Source organism: Suncus etruscus, chromosome 8, assembly GCF_024139225.1.
Source record: "Suncus etruscus isolate mSunEtr1 chromosome 8, mSunEtr1.pri.cur, whole genome shotgun sequence".
NCBI classification, from domain to species: domain Eukaryota; kingdom Metazoa; phylum Chordata; class Mammalia; order Eulipotyphla; family Soricidae; genus Suncus; species Suncus etruscus.
Genome location: NC_064855.1, coordinates 124,833,249 through 124,855,861, shown reverse-complemented (window position 1 = coordinate 124,855,861; position 22,613 = coordinate 124,833,249). Strand labels below are relative to the sequence as shown.

The 22,613-nt window shown below is 41.6% G+C and overlaps 1 protein-coding gene across 1 annotated transcript in view; it reads right to left on the bottom strand.

Moving 5' to 3' along the window:
* LOC126016027 (histone-lysine N-methyltransferase PRDM9-like) overlaps positions 1–21,177 on the bottom strand; it is a 22,742-nt gene extending 1,565 nt beyond the window's left edge. Inside the window, exons 1-4 of the mRNA XM_049778538.1 lie at positions 21,048–21,177; positions 11,993–12,076; positions 279–880; positions 1–83 (exon numbers count right to left, since the gene is read on the bottom strand). The exon at positions 1–83 is cut by the window's left edge and continues 315 nt beyond it. Coding sequence (XP_049634495.1) covers positions 1–83; positions 279–880; positions 11,993–12,076; positions 21,048–21,147 — 869 coding nt within the window. The 5' untranslated portion in view covers positions 21,148–21,177. The remainder of the gene's footprint in view (positions 84–278; positions 881–11,992; positions 12,077–21,047) is intronic.
* Between the last annotated feature and the right edge of the window lie 1,436 nt (positions 21,178–22,613).

Genomic DNA, 22,613 nt, shown 5'->3' with positions numbered 1-22,613 from the left:
TGGTGTGTGATGAGACTTGACATCACACTGAAGGCACGCCCACACTCCTTGCAAACATGGGGCTTGTCCCCTGTGTGTCTTCTCTGGTGCATGATGAGATGTGACCTCACACTGAAGCCATGCCCACACTCCTTGCAAACATGGGGCTTCTCCCCTGTGTGTCTTCTCTGGTGTATGATGAGATGTGACCTCACACTGAAGCCACGCCCACACTCCTTGCAAACATGGGGCTTTTCCCCTGTGTGTGCTCTCTGGTGTGCGATGAGACTTAACCTCACACTGAAGCTATGCCCACACTCCCTGCAAATATGGGGCTTTTTCCCTGTGTGCGTCCTCTGGTGTCTGATAAGAACTGACCTCTGACCAAAGCCTCGTCCACACACTCTGTAAATATGAGGCTTCTCTCCTGTGTGAGTCATTTGATGTGTGATGATATTTGATCCATCACTGAAGCCTTTCTCAGGCCTTACATACTTGTCTCTTAAAATTATTGGCAAGTCTATCTCTGAAGCTACCTTTGGATTTTCTTTCAGGCCTGTGTTAATGTCTTCCTTCATTGTCATCTGTCTACCAGCGCTACCTACTTGGCTGCTCAATAGTCTAGGAAACACTATTGAATTTCTTCTATGCTTCATCCTACTAGCCAAATGTATGGAGCTTTCTTCATGCTTTTGACTTTCAAATGTGTCATTCTTTGAATGCTGGCACCATTGGTTCTGATCACATGGACGGGAATTCTCTGATTGAGGTGGCTTTCTTGCAGATGTTTCCAAGAGGATCCAAGAGGGATGACTTTGTTTCATGTGATGACTGAGGAAGTTCTGATTGGAGAAGGTAAGAGAGCAGAAGGGACAAGGATGGATTTCTGGCTTGAGTTCTGCTGAAAGAAAGGTTTTGGTCAGAGTAGATATTGACAAGGCTGTCTGAACCATAGCTCTATCTTGTGCTCAAGTCTGTTCCCCTAGCTTTCCTTATTTTGTTGAAAAAGCAGGACAAAATCTTCATGCTCCTAAATAGTCTGGTGGGTTTTTCTTTTTGGTTGGATTTTGTGGCCACACCCAGAGGTGTCTGGAGCTTCCACTTGCACTGCACCTCCTCTGCGAAACAGTGAGAACAACCAGCAGGGCATGTATGGAGAGAGAAAAGAAGCCTCACTGCTGGTGAGAATGCTGTCTAGGCAAGCCTTTCTGAAAAACATGGATATGGCTAAAGAAAGTGGAAACTGAGCCCCCATATAATCCTTAGTACCACTCCTAGATATAGATCTTAGGAACACAAAAACAATGCAAAAATGTCGTTCACACTATGTTCACCGCAGCACTATTCACATTAGCCAGAATCGGGAAACCCAGGAGCCTACAAACAGATAAGTGGCTAGAGAAACTGTGGTACAGCTATGCAATGGAATGGTGTGCAGCTATTAGAAAAAAAAGGAAGTCATAAAATTGGCTTATATGGGGATGGACATGGAAATTATTATTATCATATTATGAATCAGAGGACAAGGGATAGCCAAAATAGTCAAACTCATCTGTGGAATATAAGAAAAATAAGACGGTATGATAATAATATCCAGAAACAATAGACAATGACAGAGAACTGCGAAGACAAGCCCCTGATAAGAATCTTGCCACAGTGAGTGGTGAGCACAGAGCAGTAACTGCACAACTATCATGTAAGAGAAACAGAGTGCCAGTCTTAGACTGAGTGGGGTATTGCAGGGGAGGGACATGGAGGACACTGATGCTAGGAAAGTTGCATTGTTGAAGGGCAGCGTAGTACAATTTATGACTAAAACTCAACTATGAACATTTCTGTAAACATGGTGCTTAAATAAAAATTTATTAAAACAAATTAGTTGAATGAAACCTGGTTGAAGCGGCAACATAGGTGGAGCGAATACATGTTGTTTTCAGATTTTAAATAAGCTGATATGAAAAAGCAAGACAGGTTGGGAGCACCATAGTGAGGAGCTTGGCAAAATCTACATTAGCTTTGTGCTGGGCTTGCTCATAAATGGTTTAAAATATACACAAAAATATATTTCTGAGTGGGCTAGAAGAAAGCATAGCAGAGGGGTGTGTGTTTGCCTTGAGGCTGACCTGAGTTCAACTTCCATCATGCCATAATGTGCCCCAAGCCCATGAGGAGTAATTTCTGAAGCATAGGGCCAAGATTAACCCTAATTATTATCACTGAGTGACCTTCAAAATAAAAGGAAAGAAAATCACTTCTTTGGGGATTGTAGCATATGAAGTTTCCATAAGATGATTCTTGGAATTGTATATAAAAGTGTTTCCTTAGGATTGTTCTGTGACTATTGCCCCACCTAGCCCTTCCAGGTGGGGCGCTGTGGAGTTGAGAATAAATAGCTTGAGGGAGAGAGGAGAGGGGTCCTTCTGTGAAAGCTGCTGGCTGCAGGAGGATTCTCTGGCTCTCCTTGCCTGATCTTTTACACCCTATCCTTCTTGTCTGTGTGGATTATTATTTGCTGCGGATAAATATTATCAAGGTCTTCCCCCGAAAGGGGACAAGGGGATGGGAAGTAATTTCTCATTCTGGGGACTGTTCTTGGATTCACAAATACCCAGCCAAGTTAACAGCGAAGATATATTGCAAATGGTGCCGGGAACAGGTGGACCTGGACCCTCAATAATTGTAAGTGAAACGCTTTATTGGAAATTGCCTCTGGAGATCCTTGGATGGCTTCTATGGTCAGCCATGTTGATTGTGCCACCTTGTTACAAATTCTTTGGTTCTGCGTTTGTCAAGTGGATATTTCAATACTATTTAAAACAAATAGGCTGGATGATAGGTAAATTCATTGCTTTTGGATGGTTGTGGTCTATAGTTCAAATGAACATTGATACTCAAATATTTGCCTCGCCTGTGTTGGCTCTCTTAGGCATAGTTTGTGGAATCTCTGTGGTTGCTAATATTGTTATGGTGTGCATAGGTATTGGCTGCTATTTTGGAAGTAAAAAGTGTGGAAAAAGTGAGGCTAAGACCAGCCTGGAAAATAAGGAGATCTATCCAATGAAACCCCAGGCCAAAGTGCAGGCTGATAAATCTAGCACCACCATCAAAAATATAGGCATTTTTCCCAACAAAAAATCTACTCGGAAACATAATTTAGAAACTCAGGACCCAAATCAAAATATTAACACTGATGGCCAACCCCCGGTGCTAAGTCCACAAGTGAGTCCGGATTCTGTACACAGAATGGAATCACATAATAGTGCCAGCTCAGATGACGAATCACAGGCTAGTGCTCCACATGTCAGGGCTCAGAGCCCGGTGCAAAGTACTTCTGCTAATCCAGCCTCAGTTCCTTTACAAACAGTATATAGACCAATTTATGAACCCCTTGAAATAGAAGACATGGAACGGTTTAAGAAAGCATGTAAGGAATTTGGGCCAACCTCTCCATACTGTCTGGAGACGCTAAGACTTTGGTGTCGAAAATCACTTTGGACACTGCATGAATTTAAAAAACAAGCTGAAATATGCTTGCCATCTAAACAGCGAACCGAATGGGAGATGTTCTATGCGGAGGGTGTGAAATCCAAATTATATAACCCGGATGGAACCAAAAAACGAGTGGCAGGGGTCAATCTCTCATATGAATTATTAATGGCAGAAAATCAATATGCAGATATTCAGGCACAAGCTGTTTTACCTAAGGAAATCTTAAACATAATTAAAGATATTGCAGTATCCTCATGGGAAAAACTTGATATGAACAGCACAGGTGCAGGAACCTTTTTAAGAATTACCCAAGGTCCACATGAGCCATATATCGAATTTGTAGCTAAACTCAAAGATACTTTGAAAATACAAGTCAAAGATAAGCAGGTTAGAAAATATTTAGAAAAAAGTTTGGCTTATCATAATGCGAATTCAACCTGCAAATTGATATTGGCCCCTTTGCAGGACAACGCTGACTTAAATGATTTTTTACATGCCTGCAGAAATGTTTATGATATGCCCCATTCTTCAGCAAACCTGGATCCGGTGCAAACCTTTGCAGTCACTAAGGGAACAAAGTCCTTCTACCCCCGGGGAAAAAGCGCCGCCCCAAAGCCTGGTCTCTGCCCAAAATGCAAGAGAGGTCGCCACTGGGCTAAAGATTGCAGATCTGGAAATCTCCCTAATAATAACACAGGGACTGGTTTTAACACTACACCCAGGAGGCAATTCTTCTGTTACCACTGTGGAAAACAGGGCCATTTCAGAAGAAATTGTCGTCTTTTGTTAAATCAAGCTCCTCAGGGACACACATATCCAATGCAGGGAAACGCCTACAGGGCCAATCCCCAGGCCCGTGCAAATCAGGGGCAAAGTCCGCAAACCATACTTCTTCCCAGTCCAGCCCAAGATTGCTCACAATTAGCGAATTAATTCATGCGACTGCGGGGAGCGCTGGGCTCGACATAACTTGCCCAGAGGACATTACAATTTACCCAGGAGCATGTCCCTTCATGCTAAAGACTGGCATTGTAGGCCCGCCACCCCCAGACACAATGGGATTAATTCTGGGCAGAAATTCCCTCAATGTAAAGGGTATATCAGTAACCACAGGTGTCATTGACTCAGATTCAAAGGGAGAAATTGTTGTAGTAATTACGGTACCGGATACTTGGACATTCAAAAAGGGAGAGGCAATTGCCCAGATAGTTATATTGCCATATGTCAAATTTGGAACTTCAGATAAGACACGAATTGGAGGTTTTGGAAGCACAGATCCAGGGGCCGCCCATAACCCAATTATCGCTCTGGTTACTAAATTTAAAGATGAAAATCCGATGATTAAACTTCACTTTCAGGGGCGACCCTTTAATGGAATGATAGACACCGGGGCGCAAATTACCGTAATTTCTGATAAAGAATGGCCAGAAAATTGGCCTCTACAAGAAATTCCATACTCGCTTGAAGGAGTGGGAGGCTTAAGTTCCTGTCTGTTAAGTAAAAGGACTATGGTAGTTCACAGCCCAGAAAATCAAAAGGCTATAATTAGACCTCATGTGGGCCCATTCTCACCTTCTCTGTGGGGTCGCGACCTACACAAACAGTGGAAAGCTGAATTCCACATCCCATTAGCTTCAGAAGAGTCTGGGACTTCTCCTGAAATGAAAACTCAGAATTTTTGATAGGGGCCACTGACAGAAAGTACCCAGCACCGATAAAAATAAAATGAAAATCTGATGAACCAATTTGGATAGGTCAGTGGCCCCTTAAAATTGATAGATTAAAGGTGCTAACAGAATTAGTGGAAGAACAGCTAAAATTAGGGCATATTGAGCCTTCATTTTCTCAATGGAATTCGCCTATATTTACCATACAAAAGAAGTCTGGAAAATGGAGACTGTTGATGGATCTGAGAGCTGTAAACATATCTATGGTACCTATGGGAAAATTGCAAACAGGTTTACCATCACCTGTAGTTATCCCAAAGGAATGGCCACTAATTATAATTGATCTGAAGGACTGCTTTTACCATATTCCTATTCACCCAGATGATAAACACCGTTTTGCATTCTCAGTTCCTTCTATAAACAATACCCATCCCTGCCGGAGGTTCCAATGGACTGTCCTCCCCCAGGGCATGCTGAATTCCCCAACAATGTGTCAATTTTTTGTAGATAAGATTTTGAGCCCTGCTAGAGAAAGATTTCCTCAGCCATGATCTTTCATTATACTGATGATATTCTTATTACAATGAACAATAAAACAGATCTACAGGAAGTATATTCTTTTGTTATTGACTGTTTGCAAACAGCAGGACTGAAAATAGCTTTAGAAAAGATACAGACTATGCCACCATATCAATACTTGGGTTTTATTTTGGACCGAACGGCTATACGTCCACAAAAAATCTCCATCAAAAAAGAAAACCTCAAAACACTTAATGATTTTCAGAGACTTTTAGGTGACGTGAATTGGCTCCGGCCTGCACTAGGAATCCCAAATGCAGAACTGTCTAATTTGTTTAAAACTTTGGAGGGTGATTCTGCCCTAGACAGCCCGAGAAATTTAACTATAGAGGCCAAAAATGAATTGGACTTCTTCTTAAACAGGTTGCAACAATCATTTCTCTCAAGATTCATCCCGGGAAAGAAGGTTTCTTTATTAATTTTCCCTACAAAAGAAACCCCTACAGGGGCATTGATGCAACAGGCAGGTCCTCTGGAATGGGTATATTTACATAACAAACAGCCTCGGTCTGTGATTTCTTATTTGGATTTAATTTCAGAACTCATTATCAAAGCAAGACTCAGATCTATATCTTTACTAGGATTTGACCCTGATATATTAGTATTGCCAATACCAAAAAAGGAAATTGAGTCAATATTGCCTCTTAATGAATCTTTACAAAGGGCCCTTTCAGATTTCACAGGAGAAATTTCCTCTCATTATCCACCAGGAAAGACATGGGACTTTTTGAAAAAGACTCAGTTTGTTATTTCTCCAATCGTTCGAGACTCTCCTATCCCCAATGCGAAGGTTTTTTACATAGATGGGTCCAGCGGGGGGAGAGGTGGAATAACTGGAGAAAACATGAAAATAACTATAGATACCAAGTATAAGTCAGCACAGAAAGTTGAATTAGCAACGTTAATTTACCTATTAGAAAATGTATCTGACGCCATGAATGTTGTTTCTGATTCTTTGTATGTGGTAAATTTATGTCCTGTGATAGCCACGGCCTCTCTCAATGCTCATAGCCCAATTATACAGAATTTACTACAAACATTACAACAGCTTATTCAAAAACTAACTGAACCCATCTTCATCACGCATATTAGAGCCCACTCAGGTCTTCCAGGGCCAATGGCTCAAGGAAATAAAACTGCAGATTTGTTGGCAATGCCTATATTCAAGTCACCTACAGAAGAACATACAGCATTACACACAAATGCTCGCCGCTTACATGTAAATTACCAGATTCAATGGGAGGCAAGCTAGAGAAATTATAGAAAAGTGCGACATATGTGCCCCATTAGCAAAAAAGACTCACATAGCAGGAGCAAACCCAAGAGGCTTACAGTCTAATGAACTGTGGCAAATGGATGTAACTAAAACAGATTTATTTCCAAAGAAACATTATCTTCATGTGGTGGTGGACACTTATTCTCGATTTATTTGGGCAATCTCTATGTCTTCCCAAAAGTCTAAGGCAGTTTGCAGTTTTCTTTTACAATGCTTTTCAGTTATGGGTGTTCCGTATTCCATTAAAACTGATAATGGACCCGCCTATATCAGCAAAACTTTTGAATTCTTTTGTAAAGAATGGCAGATAAAACATCTAAAAGGAATCCCCTACAATTGCCAAGGACAGGCCATTGTGGAAAGAGCCCACTCAATTACAAAAACTCAATTACAAAAGAATAGAAAAAGAGGTTTAGCACCTACTGAGCTGCTATCTTTGACTCTTCTCACACTATTACCTAAATTTACCCCAAAGGGAAAGTTACACTGCTGGGGAAAGACACTTTAAAGAAGATATTCAGAGACAAGAAACATCACATATACCGGTTTGGATCAAAGAGGATGAAAAATGGATCGCTGGATATCTTCTTCTGAGAGGAAGGGGATATGCATATGTTGGTACAAATGACAACCCCTCCAAGAAATTTTGGGTCCCTTTACGCCTCATCAGAAATCGAATTAGTACAAACCACCAGGATCAGGTTGCTGGGACTGCAAGCCTGCCCCCACACAAAATGCTCAAAACACTGACAATTGTAACACTGCTGTGGCCTCTGGGAAAGTAAACAAGGGATTAACGTTTACACCCAATACCTTGAATAAGGCAGACAAGAGTAAGAATCCCTTACATTCCAGAATGCAAATAGAGAAAAAGAAACCTACATTTACTGGATTACAAAATTTAGGTAACTCATGCTATATGAACTCAATATTACAATGCCTGTATAATATTTCAGACTTAACTCAGTATTTTTATCAAGATCATTATAAAAAAGACATTAACAAAGAAAATCCAAGTGGACATAAAGGTAAATTAGCAGAACAATTCGGTCATCTCATAAAAATCATGGGAGATGGATGTCATAGGAATGTCAATCCTGAACACTTCAAAGCAACAATTGGTTTACTTAATGACCAATTTGCCGGACACAACCAACAGGATCCTCACGAATTATTGATGTTCCTTATAGAGGAGCTACATCAGGATTTGCTTACTGAAAATTCAATAGCAGATAAAACTATACACCTGATAGACAATGAAAAACATGAACAATCTAGGCCTAAACACCAAAAGGCTCACAAATCTCTTATATATGACCTCTTTCAAGGACAGTTCAAATCTATACTACAGTGTCTCACATGTCACCAAAAGTCTGAGGTATATGAGACATTTGTTCAGTTGTCCCTGGCAATCAAGCCTACAGATAAATGTACGTTACAAGAATGCCTCGTTGAATTCTTTAAAGAAGAAGATTTGAAAGATAACAATAGAATTCATTGTAACAGCTGCAACAGTAAAAGGGACTTTTTGAAGAGGACATACTTATGGAAATTACCTCCAGTATTAATAATTCATTTGAAACGTTTTGCTTTTGATGGCAAACAAATTAAAAAACTACTCACTTATGTGGATTTTCCTTTAGAAGACCTCAACTTAGCAGAATTCACTCAGGAAAAAGATTACAAAACTGAAAAATACATCTTATCATCAGTGTCTTTTTTTTTTTTTTTTTGGGTCACACCCAGCAGCGCTCAGGGGTTACTCCTGGCTTCATGCTCAGAAATCGCTCCTGGCAGGCTCGGGGGACCATATGGGACGCCGGGATTCGAACCGATGACCTTCTGCATGAAAGGCAAACGCCTTACCTCCATGCTATCTCTCCGGCCCCTATCATCAGTGTCTAATCATTTTGGTAAACTTCACTTTGGACACTGTACAACATACTGTAATATTGACTTAAGACAACACTGGATCAATTTTGATGACAAGAAGATCAAGAAAATTCCTACTGCATCGGTAAAATCCACAGCAGCATACATCCTGTTTTATACTTCTCAGAGATCTACTATAAATGCTTAATAATTATTTATTTTATTTGTTAGTTGTCATTAATGCTTTATGATTCATTTCACAGGTACTCCCGCTGAATAGGATTTAATATGATGAATCCCCATTGTAGTTGCTTGTATGATGTATTTATGTCTTTTTGTTTTTTTTGTTTTTTGGTCACACCCGGCGGTGCTCAGGGCTTACTCCTGGCTGTCTGCTCAGAAATAGCTCCTGGCAGGCACGGGGGACCATATGGGACACCGGGATTCGAACCAACCACCTTTGGTCCTGGATCGGCTGCTTGCAAGGCAAACACCGCTGTGCTATCTCTCCGGGCCCTGTATTTATGTCTTAATACCACTATTGATCCAGGCTCACTCGAGAGAAAGCTTCCTCATCATACTAAGGTATTATATAGCAATATATTGAGATATACTCATCTAACAACTTTCACTCTTTCTCTCTAACGTCATTGTTTTATTTGCCTCAATTTAGGCTTCAAGATGGAGGTGAATTCATAATTTTGACATAACAGTACCTTCTAGGTGGACTCTCTTTACAGTGCTCATCATCTATGGTTACGATAGAATTACTTGTCTCTACTTGTATTACTGGTTTCCTTGGTCATATTGTGCATGAAATTCTCTTGCAGATTTACTCGACTATGCCTTAAAAATACATCTTTTGTTGTTGCTGTGAACTTGAAGATTTTCATCTAAACTGTTTGCCGGCTATTGTATTTTAAAGCGCTTTTTGTTGATTCAGCTGAATTTTTTGTTTGTTTATTTGTTTTTGCTCTATTTGGGATCCTTCCCAGCAAACATTTTTTGGTAAGTATGAGTGAGTGATGGCCATGTTTTTGTGAAATATGTTTATGTATGTCTTGTGTGTCTGTATGTCTTACATGTTTTGTATATAGTTCTTTTTTCCTGACTTTATCTTCCCCAATTTATTCTTACTTATCCTTCCCTCTTTTTTTCCTAGTCCCTAACAGTCTATTTTCAGGAATCCCTCCACATATGCAAATCATCGTGTGCAAATCATCACCCACTATGACAAGCCTCCTGATCTCTGACTGAGAAAGACATCGTAAACTGTTGCAGTGCTGTATCCTGCTTCTAATTACAACTGCTTTCCCTGACTCATCAAGTTTCTTTGGTCGGACTTTTGGGAGTTCTGGACTCCCTATCTTTTCATAGTGGTTTTTGAACTTGGGAGAAATTTCAGCTCTTGTAGTTTTATAATTGTAATCCTGTAAAGTTATATTTGATTCTACACTTTTGTTGATTACTGTAATTAATGTTTTTACATTGTAGGTGTTAATTCTCAAAATTGATATGGTATTTCATTAAGGTTTTACTTTTGTTGCTTTGGATTAGGGGTTAGATACTGTCATAAATAAGTTGCTAGATTGTAATCCTGGCTGGTATTTTGGCCTTTTACATGGGCGCATCATTGGAAAAAATAGCAGGTGCACTAGTAGGTTTTATCCATTTTGGATAGACCCTCAATTTTTTCATTTACACGGGGAGGTTCTCTGCCCTAAGCATTTTGTTTTGGTTTTGAACTTAAGCTCCCACCTAATTATCGGCCGTACATGGTTCTTCATTTTCGGACCTCTTATGAACTGCTGACTGAACTAGAACTCATCTTGGATTGAATTCAAGTACCTATGGATCTTCTTTACTTTGGCGCCCATTGTGCAGGTGTGTGTGTGCCTCTTCCTCCGAAATAGGGGCCTAATTCACTGCCTCCAAAGATGGGCTTTCTTCTACTCAAACTGGACTGGAATGGAAAATGTGTTTCTTCTCGCCTGATAAGCAGCCTTGTGAGCATCTCATCTAAGGATCTCTGTCTCCGAATTACTTTCGGGCTTTGTGATTGCCCCGGGAGCTCCCCATGGCCTATTAGGTCCTGAATCTTGGAATTTCATACTTGACTTCTGCTTTTCCAAGGAAATACTTACTCGGAATTGATTATCTTGGACGCTGTAGATTTTATTCTACTCTGGAGCTTGTAGTTGATTCCTTTACATTTGTTTCTGGTTTTGAACACCCTGTGTTAGGTTAAAAAAATTTTTTTTCTATACTTTTTTCCGTGATGCACTTATGCAAACAGCCACTCTTTTACAATTGCTTAGTTATTATTTTTACAATTATGAAAAATATTACTTCTGTACATTATTACTGTTTCTTTACAAAAAAAAGGGGGAAATTGTAGCATATGAAAAAGTTTCCATAAGATGATTCTTGGAATTGTATATAAAAGTGTTTCCTTAGGATTGTTCTGTGACTATTGCCCCACCTAGCCCTTCCAGGTGGGGCGCTGTGGAGTTGAGAATAAATAGCTTGAGGGAGAGAGGAGAGGGGTCCTTCTGTGAAAGCTGCTGGCTGCAGGAGGATTCTCTGGCTCTCCTTGCCCGATCTTTTACACCCTATCCTTCTTGTCTGTGTGGATTATTATTTGCTGTGGATAAATATTATCAAGGTCTTCCCCCGAAAGGGGACAAGGGGATGGGAAGTAATTTCTCATTCTGGGGACTGTTCTTGGATTCACAAATACCCAGCCAAGTTAACAGCGAAGATATATTGCAGGGGATATCAAAAACCCCATAATGATTAAGAGAGCAAAGAAAAAAAGACAGGAGGACCTGAGAAGGGCACCCTGACATGGGGCTGTGCAAACACACTGAGAGCACAACAGGGAGTGAAGGAATCTCAGGATCTGTTCTAAACACCCACAGACACAGAACCAAAAGAGCAAAGGCAAGATAACAAAGTTACAGATTATTCTGGGACTCAACAACAAGGGAATTGAAAAGGAGCAAAAGAGGTCATGCACCAATGCTCTGGGAGTCCCAAGGCCCAAGCCCAGGGCCCCCATCTCACACAGGCCCATGACAATCCATATCCAAACCAAACTGTGAGCCCAGTAGGCTCTTTCCACACTCACAGGTAAACAGGCTTCGTGGCAGCCTCCCCAGGACTCCTCCTTCTAACCAGGTGATTAGCGCAGGCTTTACCCCAAAATACCCTGCTGCAGAAGGACAATCTTGGGTTAGAAACAATGAAGGGCACAGCAGTCCATACATGAGTCTGGCTCCCTAATGAAAATGATCAGATCATTGAACAAACGAAGAACAGAATCGCTGCTACCATATGCATGTTGGTTATTACAGAGATGAGAATAGGATAAAATAAGAGTTTCATTGAGGGGACTGGATAATACAGCAGAGGGATGGGGGAGCAACAGGTCAGTACTGGTTTTACACATGGCCACTCTTCATTTGACCTTGGCACCCTCTGTACTTCCCTGAGACCCTCAGGGAGTGAGCAATGAGTGAAAAGCCGGGAGTAAAACCAAGAACTGCTAAAGCCCAAAGTTATCTTAAAAAGAGGAGGCTGGAGGCTTGCTTCTGGTCCTCATCCCTTTTCCCTCCTGTGCCATTTCAGGATTTCTGGTCTGTGTCAGAGTGGAGACAGGGACCCTTTGGGCCCTCCCACCAATCCTCCTTTTCCTAAACTACAAGGATGTTGGTGCATTTGTGTAAGAACATTTCAATGTACATCATATATTTCCTGGCTTATTGGACCTAGCACTTCTTTTTCCTAGAAAATACACATCTAAAAGCCCAGTTGAACAAACCAATGGATCAGTTGCAATTTTTTTATTGTACTCAGATAATCTCACTTGTTTTAGAAAAATAACCTCTAAAGCAGATATACCACTAGCCACTTTTTATGCAATCCATCCAATAGATCACTTTCTTAAACACCCTGCAACTACAGCATTCCAACCCACCAAATGCAAAGAACAATGGGAAAACTAAGGAACCTGTAGTTGGGATTTGGAGAGAAATCCTGGCAAATTTCCACATTCACCAAAACACCTGAGCCTTATAGTTGAGCACCTAAAATCAACACTTAAGTTTTCAGCAGCAGAAACCAAGGAGTTACTAGCTGGTGAACATAAGCTATCTATAGACGAACAATTCAACCAATTCAAAGAACTCTTTCAGAAGGTGACGGAATCCATACAAATGGAACTGAAGGAAATAAAAAAACATGTTAGCAAGTCACAATATCAGATATACACAGCTAGAGAATTGTACAAAGTCAAATACAAAATGCAAGCCAGCGTTAATAAAGAAGTCAAAAAAGAAAGGACAAGCCTGGAGAGACAGCATGGATAGGGTGTTTGCCTTGCATGCAGAAGGATGGTGGTTCGAATCCCAGCATCCCATATGGTCCCCCAAGTCTGCCAGGAGTGATTTCTAAGCATTGAGCAGGAGTAACCCCTGAGTGCTGCCGGGTGTGACCCAAAAACAACAAAACAAAAACAAACAAATAAGCAAACAAAAACAAAGGACAGACAAATCATTGGAAGAAAATGTAAGGTACCTATTGAACAAAGACAAAGGAAATGATCTCCGAATGATAAGAAATACCAGTGGGAGGAAAAAGTGAAAGAAGAAAAACCAGTGAGAGAGAACAACAGAGAAATTTCAACTCTCTGGAAAGAGGCTGCTATACAAATCAGAGGCAAAAACAGTGCCAACAAAATAGACCCCAACAGAAAAGCAGCATAGCATATAGTAATCCAAATGGCAGAGAGAGAGAGAGAGAGAGAGAGAGAGAGAGAGAGAGAGAGAGAGAGAGAGAGAGAGAGAGAGAGAGAGAGAGAGACGGACTCTTTAAAGCAGTACAGTTGGAACAACTTTAAGTATAAAGAAAAGAACCTAAGAATCAAACTAGGGAGGAGCTGGAGCAGTGGAGCAAGTGGTAGGGCGTTTGCCTTTCACACGGCTAACCTAAGATGGACCACGGTTTCACCCCACAGCGTCCCATATGGTCCCCCCAAGCCAGGGGTAAATTCTGAGATGATAGTCAGGAGTAACCCCTGAGCGTCATTTGCCTTACATGTAGATCGACTGGGGAGGGACCTGGTTCGATTCCTAGCATCACATGTGGTTCCCCAGCCTGCCAGGGAAGATCTCTGAGTGCAGAGCCAGGAGTAGTCCCTGAGCACTGAAGGGTGTGGTCCAACGAATAAATTAGTAAATAAATAATTAAATAAAGTTAAAGAATCACCAGATCTCTCATTTAAAACAACCCAAGCAAAAGAAGTGGAATAACATATTCAAAGTATTAAATGAAAGAAGCTTTCAACCTAGAGTTCACTACTGAACAAACGCTCATTTATGTGAGAGGGAGGGTTAACAAACATTCTCGAACAAAATTGAGCTTGCAAAATTCATGCTAACAACTGACTCTAAATGAACTACTCAAAGAACAATTACATTAACCAAATACCCAATTGTAACAACAACTCTACACAATATAATGGCACAGGAATCCTATCTGTCAATCACTTCCATAAATGTTAACAGACTAAACTCTCCCAGCAAAAGGCACAGAGTAGCAGCTCATATCAGGAAATAAAGCCCAGCCACCTGCTGCCTGCAGGAAACACACTTCAAAGTTCAAGATAGACAAAGATTTAGAATAAAAGGATAGAAAATTATATAAGCTACTAAAAAACAAACAAAAGCTGGGACAGCCATACTTACATCAGACCAAACTGCATTTAACCTTACTAAAGTACTTAGAGACAAAGATGGACACTACTTATTGATCAGGGAAAGAATAGACCAAGAAGTACTAACCCTGATCAACATTATGCACCAAATGTAGAGCCAGAGAAATATATAAGGCTTTTACTCACAAACCTAGAAAAACATATGGATGGAAACATGATAGTAGTGGGAGATTTCAACACCATTATCTCTGGTAGACAGATCCACTAGTCGGAACACTAGCAAAGACATAAGAGCCCTAAATGAGAAACTAGAAGAAGTAGGACTGATGGATCTATACAGGACCATTTCTCCTCAAAAAGCTGAATTCACATTCTTCACACACATTCTTCTACACATCCAAGCACACATGGAACCTTCTCTAGAAGAAATATTTCAGGACACAAGTTTAACATACATAAGCTCACAAATATAAAAATTATACCGAGCACCATATCAGACCATGATGCCACAGAGATCAAGATTGATTGTAAAAAGATGTGGAGAAAACCTAACCCCTGGGAACTAAACAACGTGCTGCTCAAAAAAAACTTGGATCAAAGAGGAAATCAAGGAATAAAGAGATTCCTTGAGATGAATGATGATGAAGAAAAAAACTGACTAAATCTATGGGACAGAGCTAAAGCAGTAATTAGGGGAAACTCATAGTAATAGAAGCCTACATGAGGAAAGAAAAAGACAAAATCAACAACCTAAAGAGACACCTTAAATATCTGGACAACCAACAGCAAAGGAACCCAAACACAAGCAGAAGAAATGATATAACCAGAGCAGAAATCAACAATATAGGATCAATATAAACAACACAAGAATTGATGAGACCAGGAGCTGCTTTTTTAATTTATTTTATTTATTTATTTATTTGTGTGTGGGGGGTTGGGTCACAACTGGCAGTGCTCAGGGGTTACTCCTGGCTCCATGCTCAGAAATTGCTCCTGGCAGGCACAGGGGACTATATGGGATGCCGAAACTCGAACTGATGACCTTCTGCAGGAAAGGCAAACGCTTTACTTCTATGCTATCTCTCTGGCACCTGGAAGAGCTGTTTGTTTGTTCTTTTTTTTAATAAATAAACAAGACAGACAAACCGCTGGCAAGACTCACAAGGAAAAAAAGGGAAATATTCAAATAAATTGGAACAGAAATGAAAGGGGAGAGATTACAACAGCACCCCCAAGAAATCCAAGGCATCAAAGGAGTTTATTATGAACAACTGTAGTCACTTAAGCTAGAGAACCTAGAAGAAATGGACAGTTTCTGGAAAAATATCTTCCAATACCGAGTGAGGAAGTAAAAAGCCTAAACAGGCCTATCACAAATAAGGAAATTGAAACAGTAATTAAGAAATTCCCATCAGGACTAGGTGGGTTTACAGGTGAATTTTATAAAACATTTAGAGATGAGTTACCACTGACTATCCTAAATATCGAAAAGATGGGAATCTTCCCAAATTCCTTCTATGAGGCTAATATCACACTCATTCTCAAAGCTGACAGGTATTACCAAGAAAGAAAACTACTTACCAATCTCACTATGAACAAAGATGCAAAAATCCTTAAAAAAATCTTAGCAGACCAAATCCAACAACACATCAAAAAGATTATAATCATGACCAAGTGGGTTTTATATTTCAGAAATGCAAGGATGAATCAATATACACAAATAAATCAATATCATACACATCAGTAAAAGGAAGGATAAAAATCACATGATCATATCTATCGTTGCAGAGTGAGCATTCGACACAATCCAACACCTATTCATGAAGAAAACCCTCAACAAAATAGGTATGAAGGAAATTTCCTCAAGATAGTAATAGCTACCTATAAAAATGACTCAGTCAACATTATTCTTTTTTTTTTTTTTTTTTTTTTTTTTGTGATTTTTGGGTCACACCCGGCAGTGCTCAGGGGTTATTCCTGGCTCCATACTCAGAAATTGCTCCTGGCAGGCACGGGGGACCATATGGGACGCCGGGATTTGAACCGATGACCTTCTGCATGAAAGGCAAACGCCTTACCTCCATGCTATCTCTCCGGCCCAGTCAACATTATTCTTAATGGCAAAAAATTGAAAGCATTTCCACTAGGGTCAGGCACTAGGCAAGGATGTCCTCTGCCTTCACTCTTATTCATCATAGTATTAGAAGTCCAAATAATAGCAATCAGACAGGAGAAGGAAATCAAAGAATCCAAATCAGAAAGGAGGAACTGAAACTATATTTGCAGATAACAAGGTACTATACATCAAAGACCCTAAAGAGCCCACACTAAAGCTCCTAGAAACAATAAACCAATACAGCAAAGTGACAGGAGACAAAGACAGTTGCATTCCTTTATACAAATAATGACTCAGAGGAGAAAGAGATCGAAGAGTCTATCCCATTTAAAATACTGTCCAATGGGATCAGTGATAGCACAGTGGCAGTTGTTTGCCTTGCACACAACAAATCCTGGATGGAAACAAGTTTGATACCCAGTATCGCAGATGGTCTCCCAGTCTGCCAGGAGTGATTTCTGAGTGCAGAGCCAGGAGTTGCCCCTGAGCACCTCTGTTTGTGGCCCAAGAACTAAAACTGTAAGAGGACACCCAACTATTAACCCAAAACAAAGGTGCTCCCCCATCTTCCTCTTTCCCATAAATATATATATATATATATATATTTTTTTTGTATTTGGGCCACACCCAGTGACGCTAAGGGGTTACTCTTGGCTATGAGCTCAGAAATCGCGCCTGACTTGGAGGACCATGTGGGATGCTGGGGAATCAAACCTAGGTCCGTCCTAGGCTAGCGCAGGCAAGGCAGGCATCTTACCTCTAGCGCCACCACACGGGCCCCAATAAATGTTTTGATATGTAGATCCCACCTGGATTACTCCCCACCTTCCCCCTCCTGGTGTACTTGGAATTGGCTTAATAAAAGAAAGAAGAGTTCTGACTTTTGGCTCTGGCAGACCACTGACTCCTTTACTCTCTCTTGACTAGCTTGTTTTTATTTCTTCACCACTACCCTGCTTCTTCAAACCTGTCTGCATGTGGGGGGAGGGGGAGGTAGGTAGAATTATGGTGCATGGGGTGATTTCACAACACTGGAGATTTTATTTCAACTGACCTCCAGAGACCCACGACCCAAGAAGACCACACGATGGTGCTGTGCAGTGCCCATCACCGGAACATTGGTGGACACTGGCCCTGCTCTGAATGTGTTAGAGACCCTGTCAGGCAGAAGCAGGCAGTGATGGGAAAGAGCTGAAGACGGAGTAGCATCCCAGAGACTGAGACCCTACCACCTTTCTTCTACTAAAGTGTTTTGTGTGAGGACCTTGGCCCACCCAACATATCGATGTCATTGATGCTATAGAAGCCAAAGAGAAAGCTCCATTTGAGGGAAACATTAATAATAGCAGGGAGATAAACGGGTCTGCCACCCAGATTCCAGCTCAGGAACTGAAGGCATTTCCATCCCAGATGACCTCACCAGCCTACTATAGAAGGAGAAGATGGAGGATCCAAGCCCAGCAGAAGACCAAACTGGGGAGAAACTGTTCATAGGTTAATCTATTGATCCTAGTTGCATCTGTCATTATATTGCTGATTAAACTGTATGTTCTTCCTGTATAGATTCTAATAGCTTCTGTTTTGCTCTATACCCTCTGCAAACAAGCATTCAACCTTAATGGTTGAATATCACTTTGCATAGTTCCAAAGAAAGGCAAAACGTTAGATTTTTAAAAGTTCTCAGCTATCCTAGTGAATGTTTCCTAATTGCTATGATGTTTGTGTATATTATTTAGCAACTTATTCACCAATTATGTCTGAATGTTCTAATGTCTTTGTCCACAGAAGTCTATGGAAAAGGAACTTCAAATACTATATTCTTATTACTATTACTCTTATTACAGTGGTCATAATAAGAACGTTTTTTAGCAGGGCTGGAGAGATAGCATGGTGGTAAGGCATTTGCCTTTCATGTAGAAGGTCATCAGTTCGAATCCTGGCGTCCCATATGGTCCCCTGTGCCTGCTAGGAGCAATTTCTGAGCATGGAGCCAGAAGTAACCCCTGAGCACTGCCGGGTGTGACTCAAAAACCACACACACACACACACACACACACACACACACACACACACAAAGAATTTTAGCAAACTTACTTTTAAACTATATATATCTGCAGAAATGTTCTTGTGATTTTGTTTGAGATGTATGAGAAGAAACTCAAATGTTCTAGACTCTTATAACAGTGCTTGGTGTAAGAATGCTTAAGCATTTTCAAGTTCAGTGTACTTGCAGAAAGGTTCTAATGTTTATGTTCAGAGAAGTCTATGAAATAAATATTTTAAAACAAAGATATGAAATAAATGGATTGTTTTGAGAATATGTATGCACAATCTGACCTTTGGTGATTCTTTTTTTTTTTTTTTGGTTTTTGGTTTTTGGGCCACACCCAGCGTTGCTCAGGGGTTACTCCTGGCTGTCTGCTCAGAAATAGCTCCTGGCAGGCACGAGGGACCATATGGGACACCGGGATTCGGATCAACCACCTTTGGTCCTGGATAGGCTGCTTGCAAGGCAAACGCCGCTGTGCTATCTCTCTGGGCCCGACCTTTGGTGATTTTATAGCCAACTTTTACTGTGCCTATTGCAAAATACCCATTTTTATAACTTCTGATATAGGGTTCCTGACTGGCAGAGAACAGTAGAACAAAACTTATAGCTTTTCCTATTTGGGGGGGGGGGCGGGGCACACCCGGCTCTCGGCTCAGAAATCACTCCTGACAGGCACGGGGGACCATATGGGTTGCCAGGATTCGAACCACCATGGTCCTGGGTCAGCGCTTGCAAGGCAAACGCGCTACCGCTATGCTATCTCTCTGGCCCCAGCTTTTCCTATTTTTGTTGTGCTCTAAACAGGAAGGTGAAATTGTGACATGGCACCCAGCTATTAACCCAAAACAAAAAGGCATTCCCCCATTGTCCTTTTTCCCTTAAATCTCTCTTTTGATATACAAAGCCCTCCTGGATTACTCTCAACCTTCCCCCTATTGGTGTATTGGGAATTGGTTTAATAAAAGAAAATAGAGTACTGGTTTTGGGCTCTGGCAGAGACCTAGAGAAGCCATTACTCTCATCTGACTAGCTTGGGTTATTTCTTTGACGCTACTCTGCTTAAGGGGTGATTTCACAACTTGTGGATTTTATTTTACAATCACTTATCATTAGGGAATTCCATATCAAGACAATAATGAGATATCATCTAACACCAGTGAAGACAGCACACATCAAAACTACTGGGAACAGTCTCTGCTGGTGGGACTGTGGTCAGAAAGGAACTCTCCTCTGCTCCACGTGGGAATGCTGCCTGATCCAACCTCTTTGGAAAACAGTATGGAAGGTTCTCACTGTCCTCAAAATTAAGCTGCCATATGACTAGGCAATCCCTCTTCTGTGTATATATTCCCTAGACAGAAAAACTTTCATTCAAAAAGTATGTCTTACTACACTGGAATGCCTGTGTAGTACAAAAACAAAAACAAACGAAAAAGTCAAATTGTCTGTGGCCTGAGAAAGGATGCAATGTATTGGTTAACATGATCTGTATGCAGGAACATCAGATTTGATACCAGCCCAAAACAATGTCCCAGTAAGCACTGGGAAGACCCCAGGATCTACTACCAAGTGGAACTTTTGAAATAATGAAAAGAAATGAACTCACCCATAAATTTTGCATCTCATTAGGATTCAAAGAATAGTAGAGAGGAGAACATGTGACCATAAACAAGACAACCCATGGATCATCACTAGCAACTAAGATGATGCCAAAACCCGTCAGGAATGATCCTTGAATCAGAGTCCAGAGGCTAAGATCACCCGGTTCATGAAATCACAACACTTTTGGCCAAACTCAGGGTAGACCTTTGGGTCTGTGCTCAGGGGGCACACTGTTAGGAGGGCATATGTAGAGTCAGGGATCAAATCCATTTTGGCCCAGATATGGCAAACCCGTGAAACAATGTATATCGCTAGTCACTGAAAAGACATTTACAAATATAAAGTTGGATTCATCTGAGAAATAAAGCCAGAGATAGCAGAGCCATAGGGCTTTTGTCCAACCTGGGACAGGACCAGGTTTGACTGCCAGCACCCCATGTGGTCCCCTTAGCCTGCCAGGAGATATTTCTGAGCAGAGCCAGGACTAGCTCCTGAGCGCTGCTGGGTGTGGCCCAAAACCAAAATAAAGAAAAACTTTGAAAACAAAAAAAAAAATAGAATAGTAGGGAAGGGCTTGAACTTGAGCTCAGCAGAATCATGTCATGTCCCCTGTTGAGCCCATATTTCTGTAGATCCAGGCACCTCCCTGTCATCCCAGGTTGTAGCCCACAGCACCTACCCAGGGCCAGGGCAGCGCTCACCTACTGCCTGCAGGTGCTCGTAGGTCTCCAGCATCACATCTTTGTAGAGCTTCTTCTGAGAAACGTCCAGGCATGCCCACTCCTCTGGGGAGAAGCTCATGGCCACATCAGGGAAGGTCACCAAGCTCTAAGCACACAAAGGAGGGTGTCAGAGAGGATCCCTTAGAGACCCAGAGGGATTCCAGGTCCCTGCCACATATTGTATTTGCATTGTTTGTATCTGTTTTGTTTCTTCATTGCAAAATAAGATATATGTAGTGTGCATAAGAATTCGTTCATAAGTTTTGTTTTTACTATAGATAGACCCGCCAATGGTCTGAGGGACAGTGAACTGGCCCTCTATTTAAAAAGTTTGAGGACCCCTGCATTAGATTCACACAACACTGGTGGATGAAATCAAGACTACAAAGCCAAAGGAGCTAAAACAGCAACTCTGGATGTGGCCCCAAAACACACTAGCCCCTCCTGCTGCCAGAGCCCATCTCTGCCCAGGATACAAATGTCGAAAAGGTAAATTCAGGGTCCAGTGAGTGAATCAAACCTGCATTTGGAGATGTCAGCACTCATGGTTCACACCCAAATTCTTCCTGGTGCAGGTCAAAATGATCCAACAGAGGCCGGGGCAATAGCACAGCAGTAGGGCATTCGCCTTGCATGTAGTCAACACCAGAAAAACGCTGGTTCAATTCCCGGCATCCCATATGGTCCCTTGAGCCTGCCAGGAGCAATTTCTGAGTACAGAGCCAGGAATAAACTCTGAACACCAAAGGTATGACCAAGCTCGACCCCTCCCCAAGAAAAGAAAATGACCCAATTCCCAGTAACTATGGCTTCCAGAAAGATCCTTTGTTCCTGTTTCCCAATTAGAACCACAGTCATGGGACCGCAGACAAGGAGGCTTTGGAAGTACACCTGGTTTACTGAGGACAAGTGTGGCTGCAGAGCCTGACTCTGCAGAGTAAAGGACAAGAGTTGAGCTGCATGCCCGGGTCTTGAGCAATACTGCCAGGGAGGGTGCAGAATGGATCAATCCCAGGCACAGGCTAGTGTCCCCTATGTCACCTGGAGAGAGCCCTGTGTGTAGAATCAAGGAAAAGCCTGAGCACCACCAATGTGGCACAAAATTCCGGACAAAACAGAAAAGCAGACGCAGCACAGCACAAAGCACCTAAAACTAAAACCAAACGAAAGCACATGTAGGAAAGGTCCTTGCTGTGTTCTTTCCGATAAGACTTGGAAAATTCTTCATCAGGAGCCCAGAGGTAGGGACCCAGGCATCAGCCTGGTGAATGGTCAGTTCTCTAGGAGATGGCTGAGGTTTGATTCCCACCAAGCTCCCAGGCAGGGAAGGCAGCTCCTATCCTCCTGTCCAATTAGGTCAGGGGGAACAGTTCCAGTTGTAAAGACCCGTAGGAAATAATTCACACAGTGAAGGAGTACAAGAATGGGTTCAGGAAATCCAGTGCTCAAGCAAGGAATTCAAACCACCCAAGCTTTCTGCTCCTAGAAGGAGTGCAGCTCAGAAGAGGAAGAATGAACCTCTGCCTTCCTCAGACCCCTGCTTTT